The sequence below is a fragment of the Vipera ursinii genome (assembly GCF_947247035.1).
Source record: "Vipera ursinii genome assembly, chromosome: 2".
In the NCBI taxonomy this organism is placed as follows: domain Eukaryota; kingdom Metazoa; phylum Chordata; class Lepidosauria; order Squamata; family Viperidae; genus Vipera; species Vipera ursinii.
The window spans coordinates 191,807,878-191,828,778 of record NC_139513.1 but is presented as its reverse complement, the minus strand read 5'-3'; the positions used below and the strand labels follow the sequence as shown (position 1 = coordinate 191,828,778).

General features: G+C 38.6%; 1 protein-coding gene across 4 annotated transcripts; it reads right to left on the bottom strand.

Moving 5' to 3' along the window:
- Positions 1-996: 996 nt before the first annotated feature.
- On the bottom strand, positions 997-15,951 carry MLF2 (myeloid leukemia factor 2). 4 transcript variants are annotated; one of them, XM_083351931.1, is made up of 9 exons: positions 15,557-15,951; positions 14,080-14,152; positions 13,494-13,620; positions 10,402-10,437; positions 4,952-5,005; positions 3,502-3,627; positions 3,037-3,196; positions 2,780-2,945; positions 997-1,576 (listed from the first exon to the last, which is right to left on the bottom strand). In XM_083351931.1, exons 2-9 carry the CDS (start codon positions 14,127-14,129, stop codon positions 1,573-1,575), a joined length of 723 nt encoding a protein of 240 aa, XP_083208057.1. In that variant the 5' UTR covers positions 14,130-14,152; positions 15,557-15,951; the 3' UTR covers positions 997-1,572. The 4 variants fall into 4 exon arrangements, with proteins under 4 accessions (XP_083208057.1, XP_083208056.1, XP_083208055.1 ...); XM_083351930.1 differs by having other exon boundaries at positions 997-1,572; XM_083351929.1 differs by having other exon boundaries at positions 2,705-2,945; positions 15,557-15,944.
- Positions 15,952-20,901: the final 4,950 nt, after the last annotated feature.

Here is a 20,901-nt window from a genome sequence, read left to right as displayed (position 1 = left end):
ATCAGCTTCTTTCCAAGGATGGTGACCTATCAAACCAAATACATGTGTCTTACCTGTCTTCCATTTTAAGGGCTTCTCCTTTTGCCTCCTAATGCCTGCAGGGCTTATTTCCTTTCCAGATTTACATACATTCATTACAGAATCTTTTGTCATTCTCCTTCAGCTTATTGGCACTACCCATGATACATAGACTGTCCGTACCTATTTGCATATGGAGGCCATAGTAAAATACATTTTGAAATGAAGAGCCTTGTTCTCGCACTGGAGATCCAAGCAGGACAGAATCAACAGGCAACCAAGTAGCCATTCAGAAACAAGATGTTTCCATCAAACTGATTCTTACATATTCACCTATGTCTCGGATAGTGCTTTGAAACGTGGACCAATTAGCTGCAATGATTTAAAGCATATTGTATGAATAGCATGTACCCCCACTTTTTTGTACAGAGAAGTCTAACAGTCCGATAAACTGGCCACTGGAAAAAAAATCTAGTCCTCACTTGGAAAGAGCCTTTGATTTTAATATTGTCCCATCAGTATATGCTATTAATACACTCACTATACATTTAATAGCCAAAACTATTTCCCCATTTTCTAAGCATTCTATGAGCGCATGTGATGTTTGTATTCAATATTTTGAGTAATACCTTTAAGCAATGGTTTAAAAAAAACTTTATCCCACTGTCAAGCAATGTCTAAGCAAAAACAATATAACTAAACCTCAAAGCTTTTACCCTGAAACAGAATGGGAAAAAGCCCATCTTCATTCTAATCAACGTTGGAACAGTAGGTCTACAGGGTTTAATGCTATCCTTGCTCTATTAAGAATTCCCTAACTCACATACAACATGGGCCTTTTTAAAATAAATAAGTAAATCACTTCAGCTGACATGCAGATTCAGTAAAGTAGGATACAAACTATGAAGTGTCACATACATTCAATAAGTCTTCCTTTGTCTTTTGAGAACTTGGACACAAACACCGAAGTAGAGGCGATTCTGTTTACTTTACAGGTTCCATTTCTTTATTCAACTCAATAGACATTTAGTTACAAGTTTCACAAAATCAAATTTTATAAGATTGGGAGGTGACAACTGGAGAATAGAGGCTGGACCTGCTTGGTTTGTCCACACTTTACTTGATCTCTTGCACTCCATACATATCCCAAGTTCCAGGGAAGGCAGGCTGATCAAGAGCAGAGGCAACTAAAGGTTGTTTTCCAACTACTTGACACTACTAGCAGATCAACTGTTATGTGGCTGCTGTTTGAGATGGGTAAGTAGAAATGAGGTATGGGGATGAACAAAAACTCCTGAATCTCCCCAAAGCATCCAAATAGAAAATTGGGGAGCCTGTGTAGGACAGAAAGGAGTTAGAGGAAAACAGTAATTTATATGTTACTCATTTATAGACAAAAGTCCCTCACATTCTCCTTGGCCAACTGTTCTATGCAAGAAATATAATTATGCAGAGTTAGTCAATTTAAATCTTAGGAGGGCAGGAAGCTAGAATTCATCTTGCAGAAGATCCAAGTGTTGTTTTGTAGGGGCTTCACCGTCAGAGTTTCACTGTCTACCTAAGTAAAAGGATGGGAAGAAAGAAAAGAATCAACAGAAGTCAGAAAGAGCACAGAAGGCACAGTCAGTGAGCAATGAGAAACACAATGCCCTGGTTGGAATTCAAATACTGGATTTTTAAATCAAAATAAATGTATTGCACTTAAAAAACTGAGATGAAGTTTTCTGTATATAGAAAGAAAAGTAATACTTTTCTTCTTCCCACTGATTTTCTTTGTGGAGGCTTTTTTTTTTCTTTTTAAAACTGGAGTCAGGCAATCTTTTAGACATAGTCTGGAGTACAATTCACAAGTTTTGAGTAATAGTTATAATCTTCTGTCACCAGAAAGAAGAACACTTTGTTTTTATCCAATTCAATCTGAGTAAACAATATTTTTATGCACCTAAGATATCTAGCTCCTATTGAGAATATATTATTTTGGTAACAATTTACAACACTTTTATACTCAATTATAAAAACCAGAATCATGGTACTTCAAGTACAGAATCTGTTCACAGAAATGCCTCAGCAGCTAAACAAAATTAAAGTTATACGGCTATTTTAAGAGAAAGAAGACATTCCAAATCACTCCAAGGCAGCATTTCTTAAAGTGTGATCTGAGAATCCCAGGGAATCCCCCAAGACTTTGTCAAGGATCTGAAAATCAAAATTATTTGCTAAATATTGAAGCTATTTGCAAACATTTAAAGCAACTCTTCTCAGTATTTTTGTTAAAAATAGGGTTTGCATAAGAAATAATTTTATTTGTATTAATATCTAAATAATATTTTTTACATAGTTCCAATAAATATTTCTCAAGTACATCATTTTTTAATATGGTAAATATCAATAAATATAAGCTCATTCATGCTTTTTTGGAAGTCTGCCAGATCTTAATATTTCCTCATGCTCTGCAAGCAGCAACTTTGTCTTCCAGCTTACCAATGTACGTTGCTGTACTATTTTAACTATTTTATTTGTGTGCCAGAAAGGTTAAAAAGAAAGCAAACTCTGCTGGGCTGTAATATAAACCACTAACTCAACTCATGTTGAAAAAGGTGGTTTGGCTCACAAGGTCCCATACTCTCTTATCTCAGAAGCTTGAAGGCACACACAGTGCAAGCGAGGAGCAACAATTAAGACTTACAAGAGCATGAATGTAGTTTTGGGGGTGACTGCACTGCACCCCCCCTTAAATCTGCTGTAGATTCACCAGTCGTACCGACGCGACTGTCTGTTTGGAGAATCCTCAGGTCCCTGAATAGCAAGACGACCCCCCTCAATTCTTCGGCCAGTATTTCCATCATGACGTCGATAATCCAGCCCCCTCTGTGTCCGAAAGCGGGAAGTCTCTCGCCTCCATTCATCATCAAATGCAGCTGCATCACCTGAAAACCAAAACAGGACAGGCAGCAACTGAGTGTTGTAATGCTGTGCAGTCTGCTGCAGGTAAAAAGGGCAATGACAAGGAACACTCACTCTCATCCAGATTGATGTAATCTTGCCTCTCCTCCTGGTCACCTGTGCGATGGTTGCGTGAGCGCTGCATAATGTGTGCACGCTCTCTGATGTGGTGCCCAATTGACATCTGCTCCAGTCCACTGTTGGAATCTCGCACCGTCCGCCGCGTCTCCCGGATCTGAGGTGAGCAGAACAGGTCAAAATTAGAAGAATGTAATATTGCTGGTAGCCTTCTTGAGGTTCCCCTTGAAATTCTTCAGTTTTGCCTCAACAGGCACCAAGTCGTTTCAAATGATAAAAAAGGCACCCTGTTTTGTCACTGTTAATTGCCACACAAAAGGGTTCATCCCATATCTGAAAACAAGTCTTACCTCTCATCTTGTTTTCTCTTAAGTGTGTACTCATGCAGATGAATGCCCAGTGAATTAACCAATCTTGGTGCTTCTTTAAACATTTTGTCAAATGAAGCAGCCGATTTCTTACCCCACCAGGTGCAGAGCGTGTCTCTGACGTCTCCTGATAGACTTTAGGGCCTTCACCCAGATTTGAGTAGGATATGACAGTGGAAGAAGTAAATGTCTGGCAATTGGCACCACTTGTCATGTGTTCCTAAAGTACAACAAAAAATAAAATAAGAAAAAATGTACTGAATCTTTCCACTGTATAAAATATGAATAAATCTTCTGAAGAGGAGCAGCATTAGGTCTCAATGGCTCTCCTGAAGTACACTTCAAAAATTGCCAGACCAAACTTAATTTGGATGAAAGCTATTCCTCATATGATTCATGTTAATTCATAATTTTCTTCTTCTGAAATGCTACATACAATTTTGCAGCAGTTTTGGAAAAGGCTCTGATGCAACTCTGATTCTGTATCAAAAATCTAGCAGCTGCAAGCTGCAGTTGTTCAGTACCCTTCATGATGATTTCTTGATAATTCCCCACCAAGATTTATCTGTCTCTGCAGTATTTTTCAAGAAAGAATGGGGAAAATAACCAAATATGAAGATGGGAAAAAGAAATTATGTTTCTGCCCACAAGAAGAGTATATAAATTGATAAGGCTGTATACCTCATGCACTAGAAGTGGTGAGGAATTTATTAATTTTAAATCCTCTATACCTTCATTCAGATTCTGCACTAAGAAAACTCCCCCATTTTAGCTGAGGTATGCAGCTATTTTACAAATCTTATTTTGAAATATTTATAGCGCTGCATAATTTGACTTGGTTTCTTTCTTTGAACTCAGATGGAATTTGCTACATATACACAACCCTCGGTGTTTGCCTCTCCAAACTGGGAATAGTTTGAAAAGCACAAATTCTGTGATAGTAACACCACAGGCATTGCTACTCTATTCCCTACATATGGTGGCATTCTGGAATACTTGTAATTAAAACAAACAATAATTGAAGCTCAGTTGATCAAAAACTGTGCTTTTGCAATGCTATCATCATATATCCGTGAAGCCAGAGCTTTTCCAGTTTCTCTGCCCATTTAAAGGGATTTTTACACTGCCTATAATATCAACGCGGTGGCTCAGTGGGTTAGGATGCTGAGCTTGTCGATCAGATGGTCGGCAGTTTGGTGGGTCGAATCCCAAGTGCCGCATAGCAGAGTGAGCGCCTGTTACTCGTCCCAGCTTCTGCCAACCTAGCAGTTCGAAAGCACGTAAAAATGCAAGTAGAAAAATAGGGACCACTATGGTGGGAAGGTAACAGCCTTCCGTGCGCCTTTGGTGTCTAGTCATGCCGGCCACATGACCACGGAGATGTCCTCGGACTAGTGCTGGCTCTTTGGCTTTGAAACGGAGATGAGCACCAGCCCCTAGAGTCAGAAACGACTAGCACGCATGTGCGGGGGAATATTTACCTTTACCTTTATAATATCAACTAGAATGATATTGGAAAAGAGATGCAGACAAAATGAACTCACCATGTTCCCAATCATGTCATTCATCATTCCAAACATGTCCATAAAGCCACCTGCCTGAAGAGATAGAAAAAGAGCTTTGTGGAGTGACCAGATAGGGAAGTCAAATAGTGAAATTAGGAGCCGTTGCCGTTTCTAGCAATTGTTCATGAGTACATTCTATACCCTTAGTGATATGAATGTCACTCAAGGGCACAAATTCTGAAAACACTTCCTAGCTTACCAAAAACATATCTGTAGCAATGTTTTTTTAAGAATTCAAGGAGACCACTATGCCATGCATTGTTGTGGCCACTATCACGTGATATTTAGCAGATTGCAGATAGACAGAAGATAATTCAGAATTCTAGAGAAATTTAGATACATATTCACCAGAAAGTTAAGTGAAGCTGGGCCAGAAAGTAATGTTTGGGTTGACGTTATGGATGATTATATCCTGCTGCTGTAACAGGAGGCTTGCACATGTTTCCAGTGGTCCAGCTAGTGCTGGAGTGTCCTGGACTTTAGTGCTAGGGAAAATTAATATCCAGGCTCTGGATGTGGGTCAGGATATACTTAGGTGATCTCAGGTCTGATGCATAGAGGCAACACCTAGATCTGTTCAGTTCGTTGGAGTAGATTATATGTGATTTGTAAATGGAAGACACGGTAAATGGTTTTTATCATAATCGGATAACTTTCCAGTGAATATGTACCTAAATTTCTCTAGAACTCTGAATTATCTTTTCTTCCCTATTTGCAATCTGCTAAGTACCATGTGATACACTTGGAATAAATATGCCTTTAAGAACGTATACAATATGCTTTTAGGACATACTAGACAACTTGTTAGGTCCTCATTTCACAGGCATTTCCATACCTAAACAGAAAAACAAAATGACCAAGAGTGGGCAAAAAGCAGAAGGAGAAATGCCAGCTTCCCCGTTGAATTTCCTTGTGGGGAACACTGGAAATATCCCTTTCCTTCCCTTCTCAGCAGGCAGGTAAGTGGCTGCTATTGGGTATCGGGGAAGGAGTGAGGTAATATAAGACTGGCTGAGAAACTGTCACTGAATGTTGAAAATGAAGATCATGTGATTGCAGCAGCATAGCAGCAGACAAAAGTGCCGAAGCAACCACCACTTCCCCAAATTTCATTCCATTGGGATTTATGAGTTCCAAATTTGGACACATTTTGTAAGTTAGTTAGCCCATCTAAGTTACCTTAGTTCAAAAATGGTTGTCCTATGATGCACTTTTTGCCTAGGTAAAGGTACTGACAACTAGCATTCTAGTAGTATATATATTTATTTATTGGTTTTATAAGCTACTGAACTCCATCCCAATATATCTTTGATCACTGATGATTGGGAATAGTTAATTCAAATTCAGTACCGTAAATATATTTACATTTTTACCAGAATTTTCTGATTTTTATCTCTTTTAAAAATGTTTAAATGTTTAAAAAAGATTTTCTCTCTTCTAGTCAGAAAGCACAGCTTAGCATTTTGCATCTGGTGGAAGGAATACCCTCATGATGACTTCAGCTGAGAAAATGATTTAGAAAAAAAACATGGTTTTGGTGTGGTAAAGAAGGGGGGGAAAAAGCATAAAACCAGTTACGTAAAAGCCAAGTATAAAGAACAAGTTTTCCTCATAATTACCTTTACAGATCCTTAAAGTACATTTGGGTGGGATTGTTGGTCCATCTTTTGGTTACCACAATAGTGTGTGGCAAGTCCAAATGCAAATTCTCAGTCACCAAAGATGGAACCAATCAGAAAGTCTAAACTGTAGCAGTGTGCCAGGTTGACCAGTACGAGTTAAAGCATTATCTTAGTAGAGTATCAGGATGTTGCCTCTGCGAAGTTGAATTTGTCTACCTTGGAATGCTTAATGAAGCTAGTTCTCACCCTTTAGAGGTCTATTAGCAGAATCCTCACCTCTAGATCTCCTGAGACTGATTAAATAGGCTGTGATGTCAGTCAGGATTTGCTTGACTAGGTCAGAATAATACAGTCACTGATCCATCGGTATACAGATGGAATCACTCATTTCATCTCTTAAAGAGGAGGAATAAGCTATCAGCCATCCACTCCCTAGAAGGGACTTAAGGCACATTCTTAAGGTTCTGTATATATCTAATATTTTATATATATTTGAGAAGAAATCTGGTAGCAGTATCTCGTATCGCCTGAGAAAGTTAGAGTTAATCTTTGGCATTAAACCGTGAGTAAAGTCTCAAAACTACCTTGGGGTGGTGGAATGCATACAAGTCTCCTTTGAGGGACTCTCTCCTTTCTCAGCTCTCACAGGCAAAGGACATTTCCAGTGGAAAAGTTTATTTCTGTGCAAGAGTGCTCATGGGGTTCACTGGAATGTGTTAAAGGGGACAGGGGTAATTACTCCAAGAACTAATATCAAATCCCATAAAAGAAAATGGTGCGTAACTGGAGGGAAATAGTAGACTAGTGCCCCTGTGAAAACATTGAACTTAGGGATGTTGCAAGATGAAATGTTTCTCTCTCCTACAGTTTGAATCCCAGAGGAGTGACCTGATTTTGGAAGGTACTGGTTTTCAAGGATATTATCCAGATCCATCTTTAGAAATCTTTTACTCTTCATCTCTATCTTCCAAAGCAGTGTTCAAAGGCATGCCAAGTTTCTGATGGTATTTAGGCAACCTGGATGCCAAGATGGTGTCACTGTTGAAGTCTGGCAAGCTGGCACTCAGAAAATGCCCCATTCAAGTTTCAGGCATAGAAATGAAGTCATTCCAAGATCTAGGCTCAGTATGTCTGGCTGTAATGACAGATATCTGGGAAGTCTTCATACCACTCAGTATCAAGGTCTGCTGGGCAAAAAAGGGGAATTAAGATTATACATGCCCTGAATATCCTCCTTTTGTGTATCAGCTTAGTCAGGATTAGTGTTTACATATTAGTCTCTTTGGCCACAGTGTCAGGAGGGCATCAATTGCGTCTGCCCTGTAATATGAAATCAGATGAATCTTCTTGCTTTCCTGTTGTCCACTATTGCCAACAGGGAACAGTGGATCTAGCAAGGATCCACTTCCCCACCCATGACAGGGTCTTGGTTCCCCTGGTCCACAATTGTATTCTATGCATCTTTTATATGTTGACAGGAGGCCAGGTATGTTTTCACCCAACTATATAACTCTTACATCTATAATCTCATTTCACTCTTGCTGATGTACAGATAGTCCTTGATTTACGACTGTTCATTTAGCAATTGTTCAAAGTAATTATGGCACTAAAAAAAGTGACTTGCAGTCCTCATACTTACAATTGTCACATCCCTGTGATCATGTGATTGTGATGTAGGCACTCTGCAACCAAGTCCAGCTGCAGTCACATGATCACTGTGATTTTCCCAATCAGCTTCTTTTTCTCTGCCACCCAAAGGGTCAATGGGTTCGCCATTTTTTTTAATAATCTTGGCTGCAAGATTGATTCTTGACTGGTGGTCTACTGGCCAATATGCAAGTCACAGGCTCCAATATGCCAGTATTTCAGGGGGAGTGGTTGCAAACTCTAACCCACCCAAGATTGTATCTGCAATCAAGTTTGAATGCTTTTGCAAACTTGCTGATTGCTTCCTTGAAATTTTTGAATTATGTCCTTGAACAATTCTTGTTATCATAATAAATTATCATTGCTCTGGTGGATATAGAAGACACAGCCTGTCACCCAAATGCCCAATCCTTTATGTTTTAACATTCCATTTGCTCTACATTTCATAGATCCATAAGCATTTCATCTCTTTCTCTTTGTACAGTATTGAGAACAAGACAGCTGTTTTTCAATCGAGGGAATGCCTTGTCATTTCATGGGCTCCTGCAGATGATTTTTTCTTCTTCTGGGGGCTATGAATGCTTGGCCAGCTATGCCCATTCCCTTTTCATAAGTTCTGTGAAAAGAACTGGAAGCAGGGCCTTTAAGTCTGAACTTCAGGAAGATGAGGACCCATGGCCACATGTTATGTTCCTATAGCTTTATTAGTTTGTGCTAATGCTAATAACTACTTTCATTGAAACACTTTTGCCTACTTCCTCATCAGTACTGAAAACAGATCAGCATGAAATATTTTCTGGAAGCTATTGTTGGCCTCTTTAAACTTCTCATTATGAAATCTGACTGCTTCACAAAGACTCCTATTTTACCATTTTGAATGTGACTTTGTCGTTCCCACTTAATGCAATGAAAACCAAGAATGTAGGTGGTAGAATACTCCGTCATAACCCTTACATTCTCTGAATAAGTATTATTTGATGCCTGCTAGGCTTCTTCTCCTTTGCTTCTTCTGAGACTCTGATTGCGAGTATTCTAAGAGGCAACAGGAGAGTAGAAATTCTAAGGCTTTTGCATACTGAAACCTTCAGTTCTGCCATGATCTGGCAAAGTAAAACGCATCCCTTCCACTCCCAGGGGACCTGTTCCAACAGTGCTGTGCCCATCTGCTCGAGAAACCATTGCAGGTCAGATTTCTCCAGATCCTGTGCTCCTTTACTAAGGTGATGGAAGCTTCTCCTGACCTCGATGGGCTCAATCCCATTTCCTCTGACAAAATGTCTGTTTTGTTGTTCTTCAAAGTATTCTTTGGCTACCTGACACCTCTTTTCCTAAAGGTTGATGGCTTGTCCAGCTTCCTTTGAAGAGAGGCTGCTGGAATAGTGCCCACCTTAACCATCAGTGCCTCCTCTACTGTACCTGTTGCTGATGAAGAAAAAGTGTCTGGCCTCTGTTTGGCTTGTGTTTCTTGGAGAAATAACAGCAGGAGAAAAGGTGGGAAAGAATTGTGTTCCTTTCATGTGATATCAGCCTAGAATCATAGCTTATGGATTATGCTTCTCCAGGTGACTACCTGACCATGGAACATCTAGACCACACAAACAAGTCTTCTTGTGGATCCTCTTTCAATACGGCCACACATTCCTGCCAGTTCATCATCATCTTCTCAAGCAGTATCTGCACAGATAGCAAGATTCCAAAAATGCTGCAGTATTCTCCCTCCCCTCCCCTTCTTTCTTTGGATGCACTAGATAATAGTAATGGTAGTAATAATGATGATGATGTATATAATAATATTACATAACAACAACTCTCAGCCTAAAATGGAGGCAAAAGAAAAAGCTGTTCTTCTTTAGAAGGCAGAGCTAAGGCAGGCACGGCAAGCTGTTCCACCCACTAGATGCAAAAGTGAAACCCCAGCTTTCTGTCTAGAAAGAGGTGAATTCAACATCTTTCCAGCTGGCATCATTTTTAATAACTGAAAGCTATATAAAAATCATACTCATTGTTGCTATTTGAGAAATGTCATTATCCTCATTATTTTCACAGTTATATATTTAAACTATCACAAACTGAAGAAAAGTGAAGTACTACCCAGAAAAGAAGATCATAAAAAACCAGGCTAGAACAAGTAGTTGTCAAAAGAAGAAAATTATGGCCTACCATTCCTAACATCCCAAAGGGCGAAACAGTTCCAGCCTATAAAAACAAGAAAGGGACACCAAGTAATTAGACTTCACCTCTCTAGAGTAATCTTGTTTTATCTAGCATAGAGAAGGACAAAGAAAGTACATTAATTTAAATTTACACTCAATTTAAAGATTAAGAAAGTATGTACTAGAACTTCTATTCTCAAATTATTACCCAAATGTGTTAAAACAGTCAAAATCTATATAGTTTTCTGCATGCTTGTCGGTGCTGATGAATTTATATTGATATAAACAGAACTGAGAATATATAGGATATATTCTAAACTAATTCTGTCTTGGCCATGAAACTATGAGATAAGAGACAAAGCTAAATAACCCTTTATTTGGTTTCTAGGAATTGAAATAAGATGGATGTTGATAAATGTTATTGATTTTGGGGGATATTTTAGCCAGAAGACTTTAAAGTTCAACAAACACAGAAGTAGAAATTGCCAGGCAAATCAAACAGCTAATTACAAAACAGGAACTCCTTAAAAACTGAATCACTATTTGTAGTGTCAAGTTCCTTGCAGAAGCCTGAAGATTATTTAAAATCATGTAAGAAAAATTAGAAGGGACGTGGTGGCTCAGTGGGCTAGGACGCTGAGCTTGTCGATCAGAAGGTCGGCAGTTTGGCGGGTCAAATCCCGAGTGCCGCGTAACAGAGTGAGCGCCTGTTACTCGTCCCAGCTTCTGCCAACCTAGCAGTTCGAAAGCACGTAAAAATGCAAGTAGAAAAATAGGGACCACTACAGTGGGAAGGTAACAGTGTTCCGTGCGCCTTTGGCGTCTAGTCATGCCGGCCACATGACCATGGAGACATCCTCGGACAAGCGCTGGCTCTTCGGCTTTGAAACGGAGATGAGCACCGGCCCCTAGAGTCGGAAACAACTAGCACGCATGTGCGGGGGAACCTTTACCTTTTTTAAAAAAATTTTAGAAAGGTCATAATGCAGCTGCGTGAGTAGTAATGGGAGTTTCCCGATACTCTCATGTAACACCTCTTCTCCGTGAGCTGCATTGGCTTCCAATTCTCCTCCGGGTAAGATTCAAGGTGCTGGTGATGACCTATAAAGCCCTAAATGGCATGGGTCCGGATTATCTCAGGGAGCACCTGCTGCCAGCATCAGCCTCCCAGCGTCCTGCGCGCTCCCACAGGGAGGGCTTCCTTAGGGTTCCGCCGATTAGGGAATGCCGATGGATGGTTCCAAGGGGGAGGGCATTCTCTGTGGGCGCGCCTGCCCTATGGAATGAACTGCCAGTAGAACTTTGGACTGCCCCAGACCTTCGCTCGTTTCGCTGGGATCTTAAAACCTGGTTGTTTGATCTTGCTGGACTGAGGGGTTTTTAATTTAATTTTAATTTTAATTTAATTGTGGGCTAGTCTTAATTTAATTCTATTTTAAAGTGTACTTATTTGTATTGTTTTAACTCGCCCTGTAAACCGCCTGAGTCCTTCGGGAATAGGGCGGTATATAAAATCAATCAATCAATTAAATAAATAAATAATTAAATAATAAAAAATTGATAATATTTGACAAGAAATCTCCGAAAGGCAAGACAACTTCATTTAACAACTAGAAATCTTGCCCAGATGAAATTAAAATATACACACAAAACCTCCAAAGCTGTGTTAACTTAAATACAATGAAAGTCAATGGGCTGGATATCTTGACAGATAAAAAAGAGGCAAATAAAATAAAATAATAGAAAGGCAAGATTAAGATTACAACTATTGAAACATTAATAAATGAAATTTTGCATTTTATCTGCAAAGAAGTTCTTTTTTCTTGTTCTTTTTTTCTTTAACTGTTCTTAATATTTATTTTTACTGTTATCTTTTATTTGGTTTTGTTTATATCCAACACATTTTTTCTATTCTTTTGATTATTACTGTGACTGAATTTTAATCTGACTTTCAATGTTTTAATTTTTGTCTTCCATAAGCTGCTAAATTATCATCTGATTGTGGCAGGATAGAAATTTGATTTTTTTAAAAATAAGCCTTGCTTCAGCCCCTTTTTAAAACTATTTTGAGAATGTTCATAGGCATAATCATATAAACCACCTGAAATCACTGGGAGAGGCATAAAGTTTTAATAAATAAATGAAAGAGAAAGTCATAAAATCCCTGGCCATAGATTCTGCAAAGAGTAATTGAATAAAAGGGTAGAAGCTCTTCTGCTTTGCAACTGGATAAAGCAGCAGAAAGTAAAGATCTAACTGGGGAGGGGGGTGGGGGATGAAATATTCCCACATCCTAAGGGCTCTATTCTGTAATTGTTCAAGTTTAATTTCTCCATCAGTTATCTCTGATAACAGAAAAGGAATGAGTTTGTGGATAAAACCAATCTTGAGAATAATTTCAATCTCTGAATTACTCATATTGATCTTCCTAAATTAGAATTGGTAAGAATAGCATATATAAGCAAGAGTAGTGTATATAAGCAAATGCAAAGTAGACCAAGTACATAACAATGACCCTTCCAAGGTTCATATTTGGCAGCCAATAAAACAGCAGCTCATTGGTTTTATTCAAGGAAAAGGCAGCCACGTGTTTTGCTAAGTAAGGAATGGCTGGGTCTTTGCCCTCAAGTTCAAAAGTAGCAATTTGGGGGAAAATCTTGGTAAGTTGCTGGTATTTTGTCATCTCCATGGGGCTTCCTATTTGCATAATCCTGTTCCCAGACACACTGAAATATTTATAATGTTACAGGCTATGAATTAAAATGGTATTGCTGGAATTTAACTACAGCTATTCTCAGTTGCTCTTTTTCTATTTCATTTTGGACTAATTATGTGCGTATTGAAAGATACTTTGAGACTTAGATTAATCATTTATACGTCTAGAGTCTCACCGAGTGACAAAGTAGAATATAAATTAAAAATTAATCACATGACCCTGTTTTAATGTTGGGAAGTGCAGTATCCATCTTTCTTTGGGAATAGATACATAACCAAGGCAGAACCCAGATTCTTCTCATCAAGCCAAAAAAACTAGGTTGAAAATTTAGTTTGATAGAAAAATAAACAGATCTAGCCACAATCCACTGACTTTTTAATTACCTGCATTCTTCGACTAACTTGGCGTGTTCCAGGTACTGTCCCATTGCCAATGCTAAGGAAAGGGCTATATCCAAATCCACCTGAAAGCACACGATTCACATGCTGCTGATGGATGGCAAGAGGATCCCTGTGGGAAAGGAAGTTTTGCAAGGGAGTTAAGCTGCTAAATAATCCACATCAATCCCACAGTTTTATTTCCTTTTCCTAGAGCAGTGGTTCACAAGCTTTTACTTCATATGGTTTACTATGTCATCAGGCAAAAGGTTATGAAGAAAATCACCAATGACTTAATGTCTGCAGACATCATACAAATAAAAAGACCATTCCAGGTAGTGTCTGAGAAACCATAATTATCTAACTTTTTAAAATTAAAATAAAAAAACCTTTCAAGACCTCTGAATCTCAAGATATTTCAGGCAACGTATCAAAATCTTGCGACATTAGGCATTTTCTGAGTTTTGGAACATTTTTTTAAAAATGTTTTTGTGATTCTAACGGTAATATTTGCACATCCTTGTGGCTCACCATTAGGAAAATTATTCTAATCCTTTTGTCTTATATAGAAAGGCTAGGATGCTTGACTCACATCATAAACATTGGATCCTCTGGCTCTCCATCTCTCATGAACCGGAACATAATTCCCTCAAATGCAGGATGGGCTGTGCAAAAGGAAAACAGGAAACAAATGTAAATTTTCTTAAGTTCTCAAATCTCTCCTTCCAACCAGTCTTACTCTACTCATTCTTATCCAAACTAAATTGCCCCCAGAAATCGTGGGTGCTCCATCACTGGAGATTTAAAAAGAGGCTAGACAGTCACTTGTCTGAGATGGTACAGGATCTCCTGCTTGAGCAGGGGCTGGACTAGAAGACCTCCAACGTCCTTCCATGTCTATTCTATTCTAAATCACATCTTTTACATGCAATAACAACAGATAGTTATAAATACTAGGCCCTAAATAATATTAAACACCATGAATAAACTTCAATAACTACAATACCTGGAACCCAGCTGCTACTTGCTTTCTTTGTAGAGAAACAAAGTAAGAAATAGATTTCAAAAACAATTGAAACTGTTGCCAAGATCCACTCAAGTTGTGTCATCCAACACAAATTATCTTCACACTAAACCACACAGTCCTCTCTCCCACATTCATGCAAATGTTAAGGCTATCAGATGTGAAGGAGAAAATCCTTGCACCTTTAATAACTGTGACAAGGGTGTAGACTCTTTTTCTCATTGCTGCACAACAAGCTATTTCCAAAAATCTCTTACTCAATTGCTAGAAATGATAAAGTCTTGTCCTCCTCTTAATCTGACTGCTTTACTATGGTGTTTACAGAAGTAATCATTCAATTTATAGAACAGAATCTTTTTAACCAAAGACACAGCAGCAATGTATCGGGAATTCTGCAGGATTTTATAATCACAGTGACAACACACACAAACACACACACACACAAACATTAAGCAATGCATGTATCCACTCTCTTTTTTCCACCAGCATTGCCCAAACACAACCCTTAAATCCTAATCTCCCACATGTGTTCAAATCATCTGGCTCTTTTCTCAGTACAGAGGATACTACTCCACGTTCCTCAACATTCCTCCTCTCCATGCGTCCCATCACTCCTAAAGTTGACACTGGCTCACCTACAGCACATCTAGCAAATGCGATTATAAGACATGGCATTAATATTAGAGATTACCAGTGACAATCACAAGGTTAAAAAAAATGACACTAGAATACTGGTAGAACACAGTAATCTCGACAACCATTTATTACAAAGTACCGCATCAAGAACACTAGCTTGCCCTATATCCTTTTAGAGGCCGGCCTGCCGCATCTTCCGACTTCCTCCTCTCCAAACCTTCCTTTCCAAATTCCGGTACAAGCGCCCGCCTCCAGGAAGAATGACCCGGGAGCAGGGATGAGAAACCTGGGCCTTTGGAAGCACATCCCCAGCTTCTTCTATACTTAACCCCCCCCCACACACACACACAAACACACACACTCACACACTCTAAAACCCACAAAAAAATTTTCCAGCAAAACTACTCACCTCTCTGGCCAAATCCCTTCTTACTGCCGTCTCCTGTCTCGTTCTCCCGGAATTTGTTCCAGCCTCGAGCCCTAAATTAGAAGATTAATGCTGCATCCCTTCCTACCCCCTTCCCCACCCCACAGTTATGTTCTTTGTTGTAACTATGCTGCGTGCGGGAGTGGGGGGGGGGAGGTGGCTGGAGAAGAGAGGAGACGGTCCCCTTTGCCGGGTCTAGGCTACCACAGCGCAGCCTTCTCACGGCAACGGGAAAAGCAGGTCGGATTCTTCCACTTTGTCTCGCCTTCCTTTACAAAAAAAATATATATAAATAGGGCTGCAAATTCCCGCTTGCAGTAAAAGGGTATTTTTCGTTTTCAAAGAAACCCACAAGGCCTAAACAGGATGTGAGGTCAGAAACACCACCCTCGTTTATAAGCTCCGCCTTCCATAAATAGAGTTACCGTACGAGCCAAGTTGCTTGTTGAAAAGCAACGCAGTAATCATTTTTTTACCGGGTTGAGTGGTGGCATCTCCCCGTCGCTTTCCGTATGTGTATGCACGTATACACGCAGATACACATATTTTGTGTGTGTGTGTGTGTGTGAGAGAGAGAGAGAGAGAAAGAGAAGTTTTGCACGATTCTTGTAAACGAGGTGGAAGACAGGCAAGAATATAACGTTTAGTAAACAATTGAATGGAAAAAGGATTATCTTTTTTTTTAATTAAAGTTTTACAAAAACAAAATTTTACAATATATCCCCAAATCCCTCCCACCCCAAACCCACCCACTTCCCCCCCCCCCCACTTCCCAGAGCTAAATACAGGATTATAGTTACAATAATCATATTCTAAATAAAAATTATGCATAATATACAATTAACCAAATTCACAATGCGCTTTAACTCTCTTTTAACATAACTACAAACAACGTACCAATAACAATATCCCACTAAAATCTACTCATAAGCTAAATGGAACTTTTTAGTCCCATATTTGTTTTGAATATAATTTATCCATCTCCTCCAAACTGAAATATATCTTTCCTGTGAATGATCCTTCAGATAAGCAGAAATCTTAGACATTTCTGTAAGATTCGAAACTTTAAACACCCATTCTTCTACAGTGGGCAAACTATCCTTCTTCCAATATTGTCCCACCAGTAACCGTGCTGCCGTTATCATGTTCAACATCAAGTTAGTTTCTTTAGGATTATCTTAACGGCTGCAAGTAAGTCTTCTAAGCACGCAATATATCCAGTTATACAAGGATAGGATGGTCACACTTTTCACACATTTATGTGCCTCTGCAACAAAGAGAAGATCTTACACAAAAATCTTGAGTAAGGCACTGATGCTAGACTTTTCCGCAACACATTCTACAGTAATCCAAGCTGTGGAACAGAACTCAACCCAAAGTTAGGATTGTTCTCTAGGACTAAATTATGCAGGTCTGGAAGAGCCCAGTATTCACCCCTGAAGATTTGCTTGATAATATGCCACTCTTGGAAGGCTACCTTACTACATCTGGGCTGGTAGCTTTGCCTTTTTCTACTCTTGCACTGAAAAATGCAGAGTCCTTACTTAGTGACTGCCTTACTTAGTGACCGTTTTCAGTTAGAACAGTGATGAAAAACTTAAAGACCCATCCTTGCATATATGATCTTTACAAATCTGCAAAGCAAAGGAAAGCTAAAGTAATATAAGCACAGGCATGGTTTCACTTAGCAACTACTTAATGACCAAGTTGCTGGTCCCAATTGTGGTTGCTAAACGAGAACTCCCGGCATGAGGGAAACACAGGCCCAGGATGGACAAGGTGCACCTAGTCCTCTGAAATTATGGCTCCCTCAGAACTGCCTGCCTGTTCTTTGCTGATGTTGCCTTATGGCTTCCAGAGGAGCTCATTCACTCCCAGGGGGAAAGGCAAAAGAGGAACCATCTCTAGGAAAACACACCACTTGGAAGGATTCCACTGTCAGAAGACCCAGCCTATGTGGTTTGGGCAAACCTTGAATAGTATAGTGGTTATGGTCTTGGACTAGATTAGATGCAGCTGTGGAAAGTTACTGAATGACTTTCAGCCAGGTACTCTCTTTCAGACCAACTTTCCCTGATTCATTTTTTAGGAAAAAATGGAAATGTAATCTGTGTGACCTTGAGCTCCTGTAGGAAAAGTTTGACAGATATTTTATAAATAAAGAAAGCGGTGCAGTAGTCTGTAGAGTCGACCAAAGGCTTCACCTTCCAGCAATATGAGCATTAGCAACAGTGTCAAGGTCATTTTGTTAGGACTAACATAACCCCAGTCTTCAGCCAGAATTCTTAACATAAAATATTGCCAAGGAAATGTTTGTGTGTGTGTGTATTAAAATTGTTACAAATTCTTTGGATATAATTTTAAATTTTACAATAAAAATTTGTATGCTACTATTTAGTACCACAGGAATGAAACCCTACTTAGAAAGATTAATTCCTGTCACTGCTCTTAGCTATTTTGGGCTAAAATTTCCAGATTGTGTGGGAAGCAATTGTTGCTCTTGGAGGATAGGCCTAAAAAAGAAGAGAAAAAAAGGAGGAAGGTTGATGTTCAAAATAAACTCAGAAGTCTGTTCTCAAGAATAGTGTATATACCAATGTGCTAATATACATACATATATACATATGTATATACATATGCATACACACACACACACACGCACACACATATACACACACACATGTTTATAAAATAGTGTAGGTCATTATATACATTATGATTAGCAGTAGACCTAACATGTCAATAATTCCTTGACTTCATTATTTAAACACCCTGGAAGATAATACTTTGTTCTTCCCTCAGAAAATGACTAGAGAATTCCTATCACTGTTAAAACATAAAACACAACATTGTGTGATAGAAATTGTGTGATACACAATTCCCTTCCATTTGAAAGCAGAAAATTGGGACTAGCCTAATAGATATCCTGGGACTGCATCCCTTTAGGCTGACCATATTGCAAGACAGAATAAAAGAACGTAAGATTTGTTCCAAGGAAATGGTTGCCAGCAGTCCAGCTTCACCCTCATTCTCACAAATGGGCAGAGAATGCCCTGTTCCTGGTTATGGTAAGATAGTTGCCAGTACTCACTGAACCTGCAAAACACTTATATGAACAGCAGAGGACTCTGCACGCTTGTGAAATGGTAGCACAGATACTGTGATTACAGAATATAAAGGGATGCCTAACTTTTCAGCCAGTTTTCACATAGGAAAGTACATTTAAGCTCTCCTGCTTTGAGAGGGAAGAGGTATTTGAATGTTGAGAAAATTGCTACAAAATGGAAGAGATGGATTTTTAAATAAGATGTACCTTTTAGTCAATGTGAAGTTTATACCTAATTGTAACATCAGTTATCTCAAATAGCCAAGGAGAAGCATTTTTTATTTATTTATACGTTTATAACCTTCATTTCAGTTAATACTAGTTTATTGATTGCTCTGAAATATTCTTATCTTGCCACAAAGGGGACCATCCTGAGATTCTAAATGGGTAACAGAGAACTGGAAAGTGTGAGGAAGATACTTCTGTTACATATTTTGGAGTGACCTGCCTTGTTTGCCTAAAATTTATTTGTCTCAAGAATAATACATAGGGTAGCTGAATGTTTTGCCTATGATAGAATTGTCTTCTCCCCTCTCCTCATTTTCTTATGAAAGTTACTTTTCTTTCAATCACACTAATGTATATTTTGGGAAATGGATGTTTAATGGCTAGCTATACTCATTGCTAATCATTTTGGAAATGGACAGGATTATGGCAGCTATTTTATAATAGTTTCTATAACTTGCTCTCATAATCCCAAAGTGCTTATTAGAACAAAAAAAGGAGATTATAGTGATAGATCTGAAGCCAATATATTAAAAATGTGCATTGAAATTATTTGGGATGATTTATTATCATATTTTTCTCAGTTTTAAGTAACAGTAATATTATTATTGTTATTTAAAATAAACTGAAGTGATTGAACACTCTTAAATATCAACTATTTAACACTTAGCTGAATTTGTTTCTATAGCTGCTTTGTAAGTAAATATAATGTGAAAGTGCTTCTAAAAGTTCAGTGTAGCATAACTAATCACAAAAGCTATTCAGGGCTTCAGCTAATTAAAATTGTGCTCAATCAATTAAGTGAATTTTAATTAATGAAATCAACATATTTGCACAAACCCAATTATATTTCACCTCTGGAAAGTCCATTTTGGAGGCTTTCTGTCCACCTGGGTATACTGAAAGAAATTCTCCCCACCCATCTTGTCATAAGTAAATCATAACAGAAGGGTTATTAAGACAAGTCAGATGCCTGATGAAATAGGAGCATTACTTGTTTGAAAGCCAAAAGGAAGGTTTTTCTCAATGAAAAGTGTTCATAATTCTGGGGCCTTTACTGAAAAAGCACTGGGAAATGCCTCAAGCAATAAAATCAATGAAGTTCATTACTTCTAATGATGAACAGAGAGAGAGTATGTGAGAAAGATGATTCAGAGAATTTTAAAGATAAATACACAAATGAAACCAAAGGTTTTTCTTTTGGGATTAAAAGAATCATGAAACTTTGATTTTATACACAACTGCAACGCAATTATTGTATGCACAAAGGTGCAAAGATTTAGCATTACTCAAAATGGAGGAATGGTTGGTGAAGATGATGTAAATTGTGAGATCACTAAAATGACTTCTTTGATTAGAAAAAAGACTATGTTTATTGCTGGGAACCCTCTATATAGACTTGTTGTGTAAAACAGAAAAAAACCTGTTAGTTATGGTTTTGATGATTAGACACGATAGCTTACAGAAATAAGAGAGATGTTGTAACTTTAGAGAAAGGTAAATTTATAATTGTGTTTATAACTGCTGCAAAGAAGATTGGAAGTCACTTTCCATTTTCTTACCTTTTTTTAAACTTTTTTCCCTTTGTTGCACTTTTAGCCTTCTCTTTGATTTCTCTTTGTTTCTTTTTCTTATTCTGTATTAGTTATACAGGTAGATGTGACGAATGTAATGGAGCCTGCCAATTACATTCGTAACGTGAGGATTCATAGGAGTGAATCCCGTAACTTAAGTGTAATCACTTCCTTCTTTTGTGCACACACATTCGCTAATCAAATGTGCGGGTCATTAAATGCACATGAGGTATATTAGGGTGGGGAAGGCCATGGGAGCCTAGTGATGGAACAGGCCACTTGCTTCAGACCACCCAAGGCCTCCCCTGACCCACTGAGATACCTCATTCTCTCTCCCCACAATTGCTCCCCCCCAATTCAGCCTCAACAGGTCACTTACTTTGTGAAGATCTTAGCCTCTCTGTTTCTTTCCCTGCTCCCGG